The 14,828-nt window shown below is 36.8% G+C and overlaps 1 protein-coding gene across 12 annotated transcripts in view; it reads left to right on the top strand.

Moving 5' to 3' along the window:
* The window catches only part of INPP4B (inositol polyphosphate-4-phosphatase type II B), a 779,792-nt gene that overhangs the window by 629,916 nt on the left and 135,048 nt on the right, over positions 1 to 14,828 (top strand). For all 12 annotated transcript variants that reach the window (XM_057546957.1, XM_028168300.2, XM_057546956.1 and 9 more), the window contains one exon: positions 6,575 to 6,752. In XM_057546957.1, the coding sequence (XP_057402940.1) occupies positions 6,575 to 6,752 (178 nt within the window). The remainder of the gene's footprint in view (positions 1 to 6,574; positions 6,753 to 14,828) is intronic.

Raw genomic sequence — 14,828 nt, 5'->3', positions numbered from 1 at the left:
CCAATATTTTTATTTTTATTTTTATTTTTTTTTAAAACCCCAAGTCATTTTTTTTTAATATTTATTTATTTATTTATTTATTTATTTATTTATTTGTTTATTTATTTATGGCTGTGTTGGGTCTTCGTTTCTGTGCGAGGGCTTTCTCTAGTTGTGGCAAGCGGGGGCCACTCTTCATCGCGGTGCGCGGGCCTCTCACTATCGCGGCCTCTCTTGTTGCGGAGCACAGGCTCCAGACGCGCAGGCTCAGTAGTTGTGGCTCACGGGCCTAGTTGCTCCGCGGCATGTGGGATCTTCCCAGACCAGGGCTCGAACCCGTGTCCCCTGCATTGGCAGGCAGACTCTCAACCACTGCGCCACCAGGGAAGCCCGAAACCAATATTTTTAGAAAGAGTAGTTTCTGAGACAAACATCAATTTAAGTTTAATTAATTAATTAACTCAATTTATACAAGTGAAATCCATAGGAGGTAAACAAAACAAATATTGTTTTCCTTTAAGTTTTTTTTTCTAAGCCACACTTCTAAGCAAAAAAAAAAAAAAAAAGAGAGGACGCATGGGGGGGAAAGCAGAGCTGTATGTTTTTCTACCTTCTACAGTTTCATGAAGCACATTGTTAAACCCTGTGCAGCCAGAAGGGTATATTCAAGTGCACTAAGCTGTAAATTTTCATTTATTATCCACATGATTTTCTTCTCAGAACTGAAAGCACGTCTGTCCCTCCCTCTGGATTCAAGAAATCATTTTTTGTACAAGTAGTGCTTGAGTAGGGGAAAGAAAAAGAAGTGGCGTCCTTAGATTCTTCTCTGGAGACTTATTTCTGCTGTGGAGTGAGGCGCATCACGCCATAGCATTTTTTTCCTGAGCTCATCAACCCTAATCTGCCCATGCCCCATCTCCCTCTGTTCTCCTTCCCTTTCCCCTCCTTCCTCCCCATCATCTCTCATCTGTATGTTTCCATGACTCCATTTGCCAAAATAGTAGCTTGGTTGAGCAAATGGGTTAAGGAGTGGCCTGGGAGAAGGAAGGCACAGATAAATGGTGGAACAAGTCCTTGGATTCGGGGTGTGGGCAGGGGACTAAGAAAGAACTGCTTTATTTCTCTCTCCTTGCCTGCTTCCCGCCTCCATCCAACTAAGCACAAGTCAAGGATTTCAATGTCTCAGAGTACGGACGGAGGTGGGAGACCAGTTTGAGGCTACTGTAATAATCCTGGCAGTAGATGATGGTGGCTTGCACCAGCACGGTTGCAGTGAGTGTGGAAATACGTGGTTGGATTCTGCATATGTGTGGGAAAAAAAGGCAGAATTTTCTGAAAAATTGGGCAAATATTAGGAGAGGAAGAGAAGAGACATTGGCCGCATCAAATGAGCTTGGTGTGAACTATGATGGGGAAGAGGGTAGAAGGAGCTGGTTGTAGAGAATGGGGAGCAGATCAGGAGCTCAGTTTGGAACATGATAAGTTGGAACTGTCAAGAGGAGAGCTTTTGCTTTTAATGGAGTTCAGGGGAAAGTCTAGGCTGGAGATGAAGAAATTTGAAAATCAGTAGCATAACTGAGGTTTTTAAACCACAAGATTAAATGAGAGTACTTAGGAAGGACATGTAGATAAAAGGAAGGAACACTAGAGGAGAAATAAGGAGGCCCAGCAAGAAGTGACTGAGGTGGGATATACACACAAGAACATATATCATTGTTTTAATCATATTTTGGTTTATGAATATGAATATTATTTCACTATGTGAAATATCTCAAAAATGATACCTCTAGTAGTAACAATATGCACATGAACATATGAGTATGGGTATGTGTGTATGCTAATTAACTGGATATTAAATAATTTAAATAAATATCTATTAAAGTGTATATATAGACATACATACATATATACTTTCATTCACTGTTTCATCAATATAAAAATATTATGACACTAATTTCAATTTTTATTATCTGTGATTTGCTATATTATTTATCTCCTATAAAATATTCTTTGTCCAAGCACATATTTTGTCTTTCTTCTGCTTTTGCCTGATTGATAGTTGATTCAAGTGTTTGGATTCAGTTTAAATTTCAGACCACTATAAAATAAGAGTTTAGCTATATTCTTTTTATCTCAATAATTAAATTATACTCATAACTTTCTATTTAAGAAGCTCTAACAGTTCAAATATATGACATGTTTAAAGAGTAAGGCACTGAATACATAGATGAAATTTAGGTATACTTAAAATTATTTTGTGGGTGGTGATTTTTTTTTTCCATACCATACTGTTTCATCCTGGACGCCAACATTGGCTTTTATTGTGGAAAATGAATCTTTCAGCCACCGTAGGTTAAGATGCTCATCGTTAAAAGGCTTAACCAGGAGAACCAGTGCCTGCTACATAACTCTTCTCAAATAGAAACTGACTCAGGAACAGGGGGGCAGGAGTTATGGATAGGTCCTATGATGGTGATTGAAGAATGTATTGGCGAAGGAGAAGAGGGTGGAGAGTATATTGGGAGGGAAAAGATGAAAGGATGATGGGGGCAACACTGGTAATGAGAAGTGAACCAAAGCAATTTGTGCTGAATATAAAGATGGGGTACAACAGAAACAGACTCCTAGACCTAGAGAACAGACTTGTGGTTGCCAAGGCAGAAGTGGGGTGGGGGAGGGATGGAGTGGGAGTTTAGGGTTAGCAGATGCAAACTAGTATATATAGAATGGGTAAAAAACAAGGTCCTGGGCTTCCCTGGTGGCGCAGTGGTTGAGAATCTGCCTGCCAATGCAGGGGACACGGGTTCGAGCCCTGGTCTGGGAAGATCCCACATGCCGCGGAGCAACTAGGCCCGTGAGCCACAACTACTGAGCCTGCGCGTCTGGAGCCTGTGCTCCGCAACAAGAGAGGCCGCGATGGTGAGACGCCTGTGCACCTCAAAGAAGAGTGGGTCCCGCTTGCCGCAACTAGGGAAAGCCCTCACAGAAACGAAGACCCAACACATCCAAAACTAAATTAATTAATTAATTAATTAATTTAAAAAAAAACAAAGTCCTACTGTATAACACAGGAACTATATTCAATATCCTGTAATAAACCATAATGGAAAAGAGTATGAAAAAGAATATACATATGTGTAACTGAATCACTTTGCTGTACAGCAGAAATTAACACATTTTAAATCAACTATACTTCAATTTAAATAAATAAATAGATGACTAATAATGCACAGAATTGTAAATAAATAAAAAAAAAAGATGGAGTGCAAAAGTAGCCTTATAGAAGGCATTATGAAAATGAGAATGAGTTAAGAATAAGAAACTTAGAATAAGGAACTTTTATTGGAGTCATTGTGTAGTGTGATCAGAGGTGTAGAGGGCAACTCACAGTCAAAAAAGTGGCAGAGGGTATTTCTAAAAGTGGTCAGCTGTCCACCTGCATCAGGATTTCCTGAGATGCTTGTTACGAAGACTACAACCTACTACAGCAGAATCTCTTGGTGTTGCCAGGGCACCTGCAGTCTTTATTAAAAATACCCAGGCCCTGACCTCATCCCCGAGTGAATCTCATGCCTATTAAAATTTGAGCACCACTGAACTAGGGTGTAAGGAAAGAAGATGTAAGAAATAAATCTTGGCAGTGTATTTCCTCCAATGGAGAGGAGACTCAGGGAATTTGCAGAGTAGGAAATATGTATAAAAAATTAATGAAAATAGATAATTGTCAGGAATAAAGTAACACTGAACTGCCAGGGAAGTATGATGTGAATCCAGAAGGAAGGTAAAAAAGAGGAGTCAAAAAGAGGGCATAGGAGTGAACATGTGAGGGGCCAGGAATGACACACTCAGAAAGAGGACAGATCTGTGGAGAGAAGGAGGGAAGACCACACTGGCCTTGAGAGCTCTAGCTTTCCCAGAGCTAAGCCATGGGAGGCCTATCCATCCCCATAAGATGAAACCAGAAAGCAAATTATAATAACAGAAGAGCAGATCAGTGAAAAGGGACCACAGAGCAGCCCTCACAGGCTGCTTTCTGTGTCTAGTCCTTAGTAAGTCCTATTCTCAGCTGTAAAACGTGCTGGGTATTAAATATCATCCCCACCCTGGTGACACATCAATATCTTTATTCATTTATTTTTATTGAAATATAATGAATTTACAATGTTGTGTTAGTTTCAGGTATACAGCAAAGTGATTCAGTTACACACACACACACACACACACACATATATTCTTTTTCATATTCTTTTCCCTTGTAGGTTATTACAAAATACTGAGTATAGTTCCCTGTGCTATACAGTAGGTCCTTGTTGATTATCTATTTTGTGTATAGTAGTGTGTATATGTCAGTATCTTTAGACAATCATTTTCTTTGCGGAAATAACATGGAGTTGTTTGATTTACTAAAGACTGCAGTGGATTGGATTTTGTATCCAGTCTGAGTACAGATGATTAGGGGGACATCCCAGTTCATGATTTTTGTTAAAGGCCTCAGCACAGCCCCACAGGAGATCAGATGAGCCAGGAAGAGACAGAGATAATTGGCCTGGACTATTGTTTTCTTTCTCCTCCTCGCCATTGTTACTTGTCATTTGCTTCAGTTTGCACTAAAATAAGTGGTATGTTTTATTTTTAAGCTCCTGCTTCTGAAATTTAAAAAAAATCTACAAGTACAGAATTAAGAGTGAGTTCTCATCAGTGTCACAGGATAGCAATATGTTTCTTAGCTTTTAGACACCTGTATCCCTCATTCATCAACTTCTTGCCGTATCTCCTGAATAGTCCAAGCACCAAGGTCATTTTTAAAAATAATTGTGAAAAAATAAATAAAATAATAGAAATATTTATTATATTGTCTCCCTGAAGAAACCGATATTTTGCCCTGAAAATCACTAGTGTCAGGGCAAGGGGAGAGTGCTTTCTAGATGTTAATGTGTCTTATTGGATGCTAATATTTCAAAATAAGAAATGAAATTATGGGAATGTTAATAATTTAGCTGGTAAATGTAAAGAAAATATTTAGTAAATACTCATTCCGGGTTGCAAGGTGAAATCCAGCAAAGGGCTCATGTGCCCACGGGTCAGAAAGCCAAACTCTGACAGCAAAGTGAAGATTTATTGCAGGGCACCAAGCAAGGGAGGGGGAGGCAAGCCTCAGATCCACTCCAACTTGGTCTTGGAGTTGGAGATTTTTTTAAAGGGGAAAAAAAAGGGGCCAGGATTAATCATCCTCTTGTGATAGTCCTTAATCCTTAATCATAGTTTCGGGAGTCAGGATAACTGGTTTATGATTCTCAGACCAGGTGGCCATGGCTTGGGGTCCTGTTAGCTCATCCTGGCCTGGAGAAACAACTTGAGTTTGTAAGTTAATGGTGATATCGACAACAGCAATTTTAGTCATCTGACTGGTCGAGGAGCACAAGCTTGAGGTCAGAGGAGACAAGAAAGGGAATAAAGTTTTGGATAGAGACATGAATCATAAATTAATTTATAATTGATTGATAATTAATCATAATTAATCATAAACAAAGTTCTCGGTAAGGGAACTTTGTTGTGAGGGGACTTGGTTTCAAAGATACTATGAAGAAATCATTGATGATTGGATATAAAGGGATATAACCAAGTGTTGCACCCACTACGTAAATGCACTATCCATGGCCACTCTCTTCTTTTTCTTTGGCTGATGTTTTGCTGTTTTACTTCTTTCCCTGCTGGAATGCCTCCTTTGTTTTTCCTAATAAAACTGTCCAAAGACTCCTTCATTCCGTGGAATTCTTACATCCATAACAAGCTTGACCAACTCCTAAATGATGACTATAAAAGTCAGTCATTCTTTCATTTGTAATCAATTTTAGGTATTTTTACAAGTCAAATGAGAAACCACAAGGGGAACAAAAAAGGTGATGAAAAAAATAGCATAATGGAATTTTTATGCCGTCATGTCCCTTTTCTATCCAATAAAATTCTCCATATGCCCACTTGGCATTAATTTATATTCTCCCCATTGCTCAGCTATTAAAATTTATGCCCCCTGCCCTGAGTATCATGGGGAAAAATATACACAGTAATTATTAAATGCTTGCTCTGTGTCAGGCATTTCACATGAATGATGACCAATCTTACCCACCTCTTAGAACTGTTTGCATAATTATTCCCACTTTCCTGATGAGGAAGCTAAAGGCTGCCCAAGATCACCCAGCTAGTAAGTGGTAGAGCCAGGATCTATATTCATATTGGCCTAAATATAATGGCTCATACTTTTCTCTCTGTACTGTGTGACCTCAAGTTCACTAATAATTATTAATAATATTAATACTAATTTGTTTTGAATACTAATACTTGACATATGTAATCATGAAGAATCTTCCTAGTGATTGAGCCAGGACTGGATTTATTTCACCTAGTCTTACAAAATATCTTGGTCATTTGACTTTAAACACTCTTCAGATATCATAAAAATCTCTTAGAATAGTTCTTATCTGTTCAATAGGAAGTAATGCTATTTGGAGTTCTGTTTATCATTTGCCATCTGGCACTAAGTGCTGACAAGTCTTCCTGCTCATTGTGTAACTTGCCTTTATCTTTGTTGTTGCAGTACTGGATACCAGTTTATTTACTATTCACCTGAAAACACAGCCAAAGCAAAAGAAGTTCTCAGCAACATCAATCAACTACAACCTCTTATAGCAACCCATGCAGACCTACTGCTTAATTCTGCAAGCCAGCATTCTCCAGACAGCTTGAAGAATTCTTTAAAGATGCTTTCAGAAAAAGTAAGATCCAAATCATCACTGCAGTGGGGAAAATGAAATACCCAAGTCCCCGTTGGTACTGCTTTCTGCATACATTGCCTTTCATAACATCTGGAAATGTAAAATAGACTAGGTTAAAAAGTAAGCTTCAAAGTATTGCCACAGGATCAAAATGAATTGGCCTCATTCTCTTTTCAAATTTTACTGAGCGTTAATTTTTTTTCCTAGTAGGAAATGAAACCTATTACTGGTTGAGGTATATTTTCTCTTTTCCTTGACATCTTTCATTTTCTTTGGTTCCTGGTTGTATTAAATGAAGTAAATTAGATTTTGAAAATTATTTTCTCTGGTGATCACCTAATTTTTATGCATATGAAGCTATACCTTTGAGTCAGAATGTCACTTCATTTGAGAGCAGAACTTTTATGTGGATTCTTATCAGTGACATGGGGTGGTTCCTCTGCCTCAGTTTACTTTCTGTAACATTATCAACTGGGAGAAGGTTCTAAAAATTTCTAAAATATTAGTTATTGTTTGAAATGTAGTAGGACCTAGGTCTTAATTTTTCCAAAGGTGACTTACATTTGTATATGTAAAGAGGAATGGTAGTCTGGCATGGGGTAAATACTCAGCGTCAATTTCCATAATGAATTAAGGCATCTGAATGATATGGAGAGAACCCAGATAGAAAAAGTCAAATTGCAGCTTGAATAGAAATGCAAAGTCAAGTATCCTGGAGTCCAATTCCAGTACACTCATTCGTAACCTCTGCATTCTGAGGACGTCTTGAAATTTATTATGAGATACTTCCAATGAACATGCCCTTGAAGAAACTGACCAAAGACAATTTTCACGGTAACATTTTAGAATAAGATAACAGTGTAGTTCTTTGCGTCCCTGAAGAACAGATTCATAGAAACCTGAATACTATATCTGTATATATTTTTGACTCAGTTATGTTAATTTATAATAATAATAATACCTTGCCCTTCTTTAACGTTTTAAAGTCTACATTTCCACATATTTTTCTCATAGGATATAACCAGTATATATTTTCAGAAAAAATTAGCTAATATGTATTCAGAAAGGTGGGGTGAATTGTCTAATAAATTAAAAAGTGAAAAATCAAAACCCAAGACTTCCAGTTCAAAATGCAACCTTCCTTCCATGCCAAAACAGGTACCTCCATCAAGAAAAGGGAGGAAAAAATTGACCCAAATTTTACAACTACCTACGTTGTCAAATATTGTGCTAGTGACTTCAGTGACTTAGGTTATTTCATTTAACCTTCAAACTGTGGGTCCATATTATCTCCATTTCACAAAGCAAAAGATTGAAGCTCAGAGAAGTTTAAAAGATTTGCAAAGTCATGCAACTAAAGTCAAACCCAGGATTCAAACAAAATTAGGGCTCCGACCCAAGTCTGGTTGACTCCGGAATGGAAACTCTTTCTGGTATCCTCCATGCAATATGTGTTTTGATATTTCCTTTTTTAAAAATTAAAAAAGAAATTGTTAGACAAACTTCTCAACAATACTTAAGTATTCTAATAGTCAATGAATATGTCTAATAGTCAATGAATATATTATGGCTAAGAAAAAGGGAAAAAAAGTGGAGGGTGTCACATCCAGTAAAATAATGGAATTTATTTTGAGGTCGTTTCTGTTTTGGATTTGTAGGTGAGGTGAGGTTTTCCTGGGTTCACCTAAACAGAAAATTCTAGCAAACAGAACATCACTGTGGTGATTTCAGAGCAGTATTTATATTCTTCCTGTGCATTGGACAGGGATTTGTCATTTCATACATCCTTCACATCTTGCTGCAGTGATTTGGGGGCGCGGCAGGGCAGGTATTTTCTCCTCCTTTAATTCAGCATTGCTCCAACTTTTTTCCCTATGTTTTTTTTTGTTTGTTTGTTACTGAGTAGACAAGCTTCGTCTACTAAGAAATCTGTCAACACTTGAAATCACGCGGATTTTTTAAAGTTAAATTTGCAAGCCATGCATTTCTTTAAGAACACATGCCCAGAATTTCAAAGAAGTATCTAAGTTAACAGAGTTTTGCATAGTGTATGAAGACAGTTACTAGCTCATGGTTTAAAATAAACTATGATCCATGAATCTAGCATAAAAGACAAATCATTTTAGTGGCATCTTAAATTTTAGTGTAATTTAATATTAGCAAGATTTAACTTAAAAACATTTCATGTTTAAGATCAGGGACTTGCACACTGTGGATTAGAGAATAGGTTTTTTTCTTCATTGATAGTCCCCTTGTTTCTTTTAATGAATCTGAACGGACATTATTTGGAAAATAAGTTCTTGAGTTGTTTTCTTAGGAACTCATCCATAGGACATAACTGAAATTTCACAATAAAATTTACTATAAATTTTTCATATCCTAATGTGCACAACCTCAATTAAGTTATTCTATTTTTTTTTTAAATAGTTCTGAAAAAAAGAATCTTCTGAAGGATAACTGGGTTTGTTCGCTGCATATTAGTTTATGAAAATATTAAAGAATTATTTAATGTTATGATGTAGGTTTATAGCAAAAGACAAACTCCAACTTTACATAACTAATCCCAACAGAGAAAACAAAGCATAAGCCAAATTTTTTTTTTTTTTTTTTTTTTAGATTTTTAGACGTTTCCTGTAATGTCTGAAACATTTATATTAACATATTTCCATACATATTTCCATACAAATACAAATATAAGATTTTTAGAAATTTCATGTAATGTCTGAAACATTTATATTAACATATTTCCATACATATTTCCATACAAATACAAATATAAGATTTTTAGAAATTTCATGTAATGTCTGAAACATTTATATTAACATATTTCCATACATATTTCCATACAAATACAAATATAAGATTTTTAGAAATTTCATGTAATGTCTGAAACATTTATATTAACATATTTCCATACATATTTCCATACAAATACAAATATAAGATTTTTAGAAATTTCATGTACTGTCTGAAACATTTATATTAACATATTTCCATACATATTTCCATACAAATACAAATATAAGATTTTTAGAAATTTCATGTAATGTCTGAAACATTTATATTAACATATTTCCATACAAATAACCCAATGAAAGTTTAGTATTAGTTGTTTTGTTTGTTTTTTTATACTGGAGGTTCTTATTAGGCATCAGTTTTTTTTTTTTTTTTTTTTTTTTTTTTTTTTTTTTTTTTTTTTTTTAACTGGGGCCCAGAAAGGTTTTTAATTTATTTATTTATTTATTTTTGGCTGTGCTGGGTCTTCGGTTCGTGCGAGGGCTTTCTCTAGTTGCGGCAAGTGGGGGCCACTCTTCATCGCGGTGCGGGGACCGCTCTTCATCGCGGTGCGCGGGCCTTTCACTATCGCGGCCCCTCCCGTTGCGGGGCACAGGCTCCAGACGCGCAGGCTCAGCAGCTGTGGCTCACGGGCCCAGCTGCTCCGTGGCATGTGGGATCTTCCCAGACCAGGGCTCGAACCCGTGTCTCCTGCATTAGCAGGCAGATTCTCAACCACTGCGCCACCAGGGAAGCCCTAGGCATCAGTTTTATACACATCAGTGTATACATGTCAATCCCAATCGCCCAATTCAGCACATCACCATCCCCACCTCATCGCAGTTTTCCCCCCTTGGTGTCCATATGTCCATTCTCTACATCTGTGTCTCAACTTCTGCCCTGCAAACTGGCTCATCTGTACCATTTTTCTACGTTCCACATACATGCATTAACATACGATATTTGTTTTTCTCTTTCTGACTTACTTCACTCTGTATGACAGTCTCTAGATCCATCCACTTCTCAACAAATGACTCAATTTCGTTCCTTTTTATGGCTGAATAATATTCCATCATATATATGTACCACAACTTCTTTATCCATTCGTCTGTTGATGGGCATTTAGGTTGCTTCCATGACCTGGCTATTGTAAATAGTGCTGCAATGAACATTCGGGTGCACGTGTCTTTTTGAATTACGGTTTTCTCTGGGTATATGCCCAGTAGTGGGATTGCTGGGTCATATGGTAATTCTATTTTTAGTTTTTTAAGGAACCTCCATATTGTTCTCCATAGTGGCTGTATCAATTTACATTCCCACCAACAGTGCAAGAGGGTTCCCTTTTCTCCACACCCTCTCCAGCATTTGTTGTTTGTAGATTTTCTGATGATGCCCATTCTAACAGGAGTGAGGTGATACCTCATTGTAGTTTTGATTTGCATTTCTCTAATAATTAGTGATGTTGAGCATCTTTTCATGTGCTTCGTGGCCGTCTGTATGTCTTCTTTGGAGAAATGTCTATTTAGGTCTTCTGCCCATTTTTGGATTGGGGTGTTTGTTTCTTTGATATTGAGCTGAATGAGCTGTTTATATATTTTGGAGATTAATCCTTTGTCCGTTGATTCATTTGCAAATATTTTCTCCCATTCTGAGGGTTGTCTTTTCGTCTTGTTTATGGTTTCCTTTGCTGTGCAAAAGCTTTGAAGTTTCATTAGGTCCCACTTGTTTATTTTTGTTTTTATTTCCATTACTCTAGGAGGTGGATCGAAAAAGATCTTGCTGTGATTTATGTCGAAGAGTGTTCTTCCTATGTTTTCCTCTAAGAGTTTTATAGTGGCCAGTCTTATATTTAGGTCTCTAATCCATTTTGAGTTTATTTTTGTGTATGGTGTTAGGGAGTATTCTAATTTCATTCTTTTACATGTGGCTGTCCAGTTTTCCCAGCACCACTTATTGAAGAGACTGTCTTTTCTCCATTGTATATCTTTGCCTCCTTTGTCATAGATTAGTTGACCATAGGTGCGTGGGTTAATCTCTGGGCTTTCTATCTTGTTCCATTGATCTATGTTTCTGTTTTTGTGCCAGTACCATATTGTCTTGATTACTGTAGCTTTGTAGTATAGTCTGAAGTCAGGGAGTCTGATTCCTCCAGCTCCATTTTTTTGCCTCAAGACTGCTTTGGCTATTCGGGGTCTTTTGTGTCTCCATACAAATTTTAAGATGATTTGTTCTAGCTCCGTAAAAAATGCCATTGGTAATTTGATAGGGATTGCATTGAATCTGTAGATTGCTTTGGGTAGTATACTCATTTTCACAATGTTGATTCTTCCAATCCAAGAACATGGTATATCTCTCCATCTGTTGGTATCGTCTTTAATTTCTTTCATCAGTGTCTTATAGTTTTCTGCATACAGGTCTTTTGTCTCCCTAGGTAGGTTTATTCCTAGGTATTTTATTCTTTTTGTTGCAATGGTAAATGGGAGTGTTTCCATAATTTCTCTTTCAGATTTTTCATCATTAGTGTATAGGAATGCAAGAGATTTCTGTGCATTAATTTTGTAACCTGCAACTTTACCATATTCATTAATTAGCTCTAGCAGTTTTCTGGTGGCAGTTTTAGGATTCTCTATGTATAGTATCATGTCATCCGCAAACAGTGACAGTTTTACTTCTTCTTTTCCAATTTGTATTCCTTTTATTTCTTTTTCTTCTCTGATTGCCGTGGCTAGGACTTCCAGAACTATGTTGAATAATAGTGGTGAGAGTGGACATCCTTGTCTCGTTCCTGATCTTAGAGGAAATGCTTTCAGTTTTTCACCATTGAGAATGATGTTTGCTGTGGGTTTGTCATATATGGCCTTTATTATGTTGAGGTAGGTTCCCTCTATGCCCACTTTCTGGAGAGTTTTTATCAGAAATGGGTGTTGAATTTTGTCAAAAGCTTTTTCTGCATCTATTGAGATGATCATATGGTTTTTATTCTTCAATTTGTTAATATGGTGTATCACATTGATTGATTTGCGTATATTGAAGAATCCTTGCATCCCTGGGATAAATCCCACTTGATCGTGGTGTATGATCCTTTTAATGTGTTGTTGGATTCTGTTTGCTAGTATTTTGTTGAGGATTTTTGCATCTATATTCATCAGTGATATTGGTCTGTAGTTTTCTTTTTTTGTAGTGTCTTTGTCTGGTTTTGGTATCAGGGTGATGGTGGCCTCATAGAATGAGTTTGGGAGAGTTCCTTCCTCTGCAATTTTTTGGAAGAGTTTGAGAAGGATGGGTGTTAGCTCTTCTCTAAATGTTTGATAGAATTCACCTGTGAAGCCATCTGGTCCTGGACTTTTGTTTGTTGGAAGATTTTTAATCACAGTTTCAATTTCATTACTTGTGATTGGTCTGTTCATATTTTCTGTTTCTTCCTGGTTCAGTCTTGGAAGGTTATACCTTTCTAAGAATTTGTCCATTTCTTCCAGGTCGTCCATTTTATTGGCATAAAGTTGCTTGTAGTAGTCTCTTAGGATGTTTTGTATTTCTGCGGTGTCTGTTGTAACTTCTCCTTTTTCATTTCTGATTTTATTGATTTGAGTCCTCTCCCTCTTTTTCTTGATGAGTCTGGCTAATGGCTTATCAATTTTGTTTATCTTCTCAAAGAACCAACTTTTAGTTTTATTGATCTTTGCTATTGTTTTCTTTGTTTCTATTTCATTTATTTCTGCTCTGATCTTTATGATTTCTTTCCTTCTGCTAACTTTGGGTTTTGTTTGTTCTTCTTTCTCTAGTTTCTTTAGGTGTAAAGTTAGATTGTTTACTTGAGATTTTTCTTGTTTCTTTAGGTAGGCTTGTATAGCTATAAACTTCCCTCTTAGAACCGCTTTTGCTGCATCCCATAGGTTTTGGGTCGTCGTGTTTTCATTGTCATTTGTCTCTAGGTATTTTTTTATTTCCTGTTTGATTTCTTCAGTGATCTCTTGGTTATTTAGTAACGTATTGTTTAGCCTCCATGTGTTTGTCTTTTTTACGTTTTTTTCCCTGTAATTCATTTCTAATCTCATAGCGTTGTGGTCAGAAAAGATGCTTGATATGATTTCAATTTTCTTAAATTTACTGAGGCTTGATTTGTGACCCAAGATGTGATCTATCCTGGAGAATGTTCCGTGTGCACTTGAGAAGAACGTGTAATCTGCCGTTTTTGGATGGAATGTCCTATATATATCAATTAAATCTATCTGGTCTATTGTGTCATTTAAAGCTTCTGTTTCCTTATTTATTTTCATTTTGGATGATCTGTCCATTGGTGTAAGTGAAGTGTTAAAGTCCCCCACTATTATTGTGTTACTGTCGATTTCCTCTTTTATAGCTGTTAGCAGTTGCCTTATGTATTGAGGTGCTCCTATGTTGGGTGCATATATATTTATAATTGTTATATCTTCTTCTTGGATTGATCCCTGGATCATTATGTAGTGTCCTTCCTTGTCTCTTGTAACATTCTTTATTTTAAAGTCCATTTTATCTGATATGAGTATAGCTACTCCAGCTTTCTTTTGATTTCCATTTGCATGGAATATCTTTTTCCATCCCCTCACTTTCAGTCTGTATGTGTCCCTAGGTCTGAAGTGGGTCTCTTGTAGACAGCATATATATGGGTCTTGTTTTTGTATCCATTCAGCCAGTCTATGTCTTTTGGTTGGGGCATTTAATCCATTCACGTTTAAGGTAATTATCGATATGTATGTTCCTATGACCATTTTCTTAATTGTTTTGGGTTTGTTTTTGTAGGTCCTTTTCTTCTCTTGTGTTTCCCACTTAGAGAAGTTCCTTTAGCATTTGTTGTAGAGCTGGTTTGGTGGTGCTGAATTCTCTTAGCTTTTGCTTGTCTGTAAAGCTTTTGATTTCTCCATCAAATCTAAATGAGATCCTTGCTGGGTAGAGTAATCTTGGTTGTAGGTTCTTCCCTTTCATCACTTTAAGTATTTCATGCCACTCCCTTCTGGCTTGCAGAGTTTCTGCTGAGAAATCAGCTGTTAACCTTATGGTGGTTCCCTTGTATGTTATTTGTTGTTTTTCCCTTGCTGCTTTCAATAATTTTTCTTTGTCTTTAATTTTTGCCACTTTGATTACTATGTGTCTCGGCGTGTTTCTCCTTGGGTTTATTCTGTATGGGACTCTCTGCGCTTCCTGGACTTGGGTGGCTATTTCCTTTCCCATGTTAGGAAAGTTTTCGATTATAATCTCTTCAAATATTTTCTCTGGTCCTTTCTCTCTCTCTTCTCCTTCTGGGACCCCTATAATGCGAATGTT

Source organism: Balaenoptera acutorostrata, chromosome 5 (genome assembly GCF_949987535.1).
Source record: "Balaenoptera acutorostrata chromosome 5, mBalAcu1.1, whole genome shotgun sequence".
NCBI classification, from domain to species: domain Eukaryota; kingdom Metazoa; phylum Chordata; class Mammalia; order Artiodactyla; family Balaenopteridae; genus Balaenoptera; species Balaenoptera acutorostrata.
Note: the sequence above shows the minus strand (reverse complement) of the source record. Positions and strands in the feature narration are given on the sequence as shown.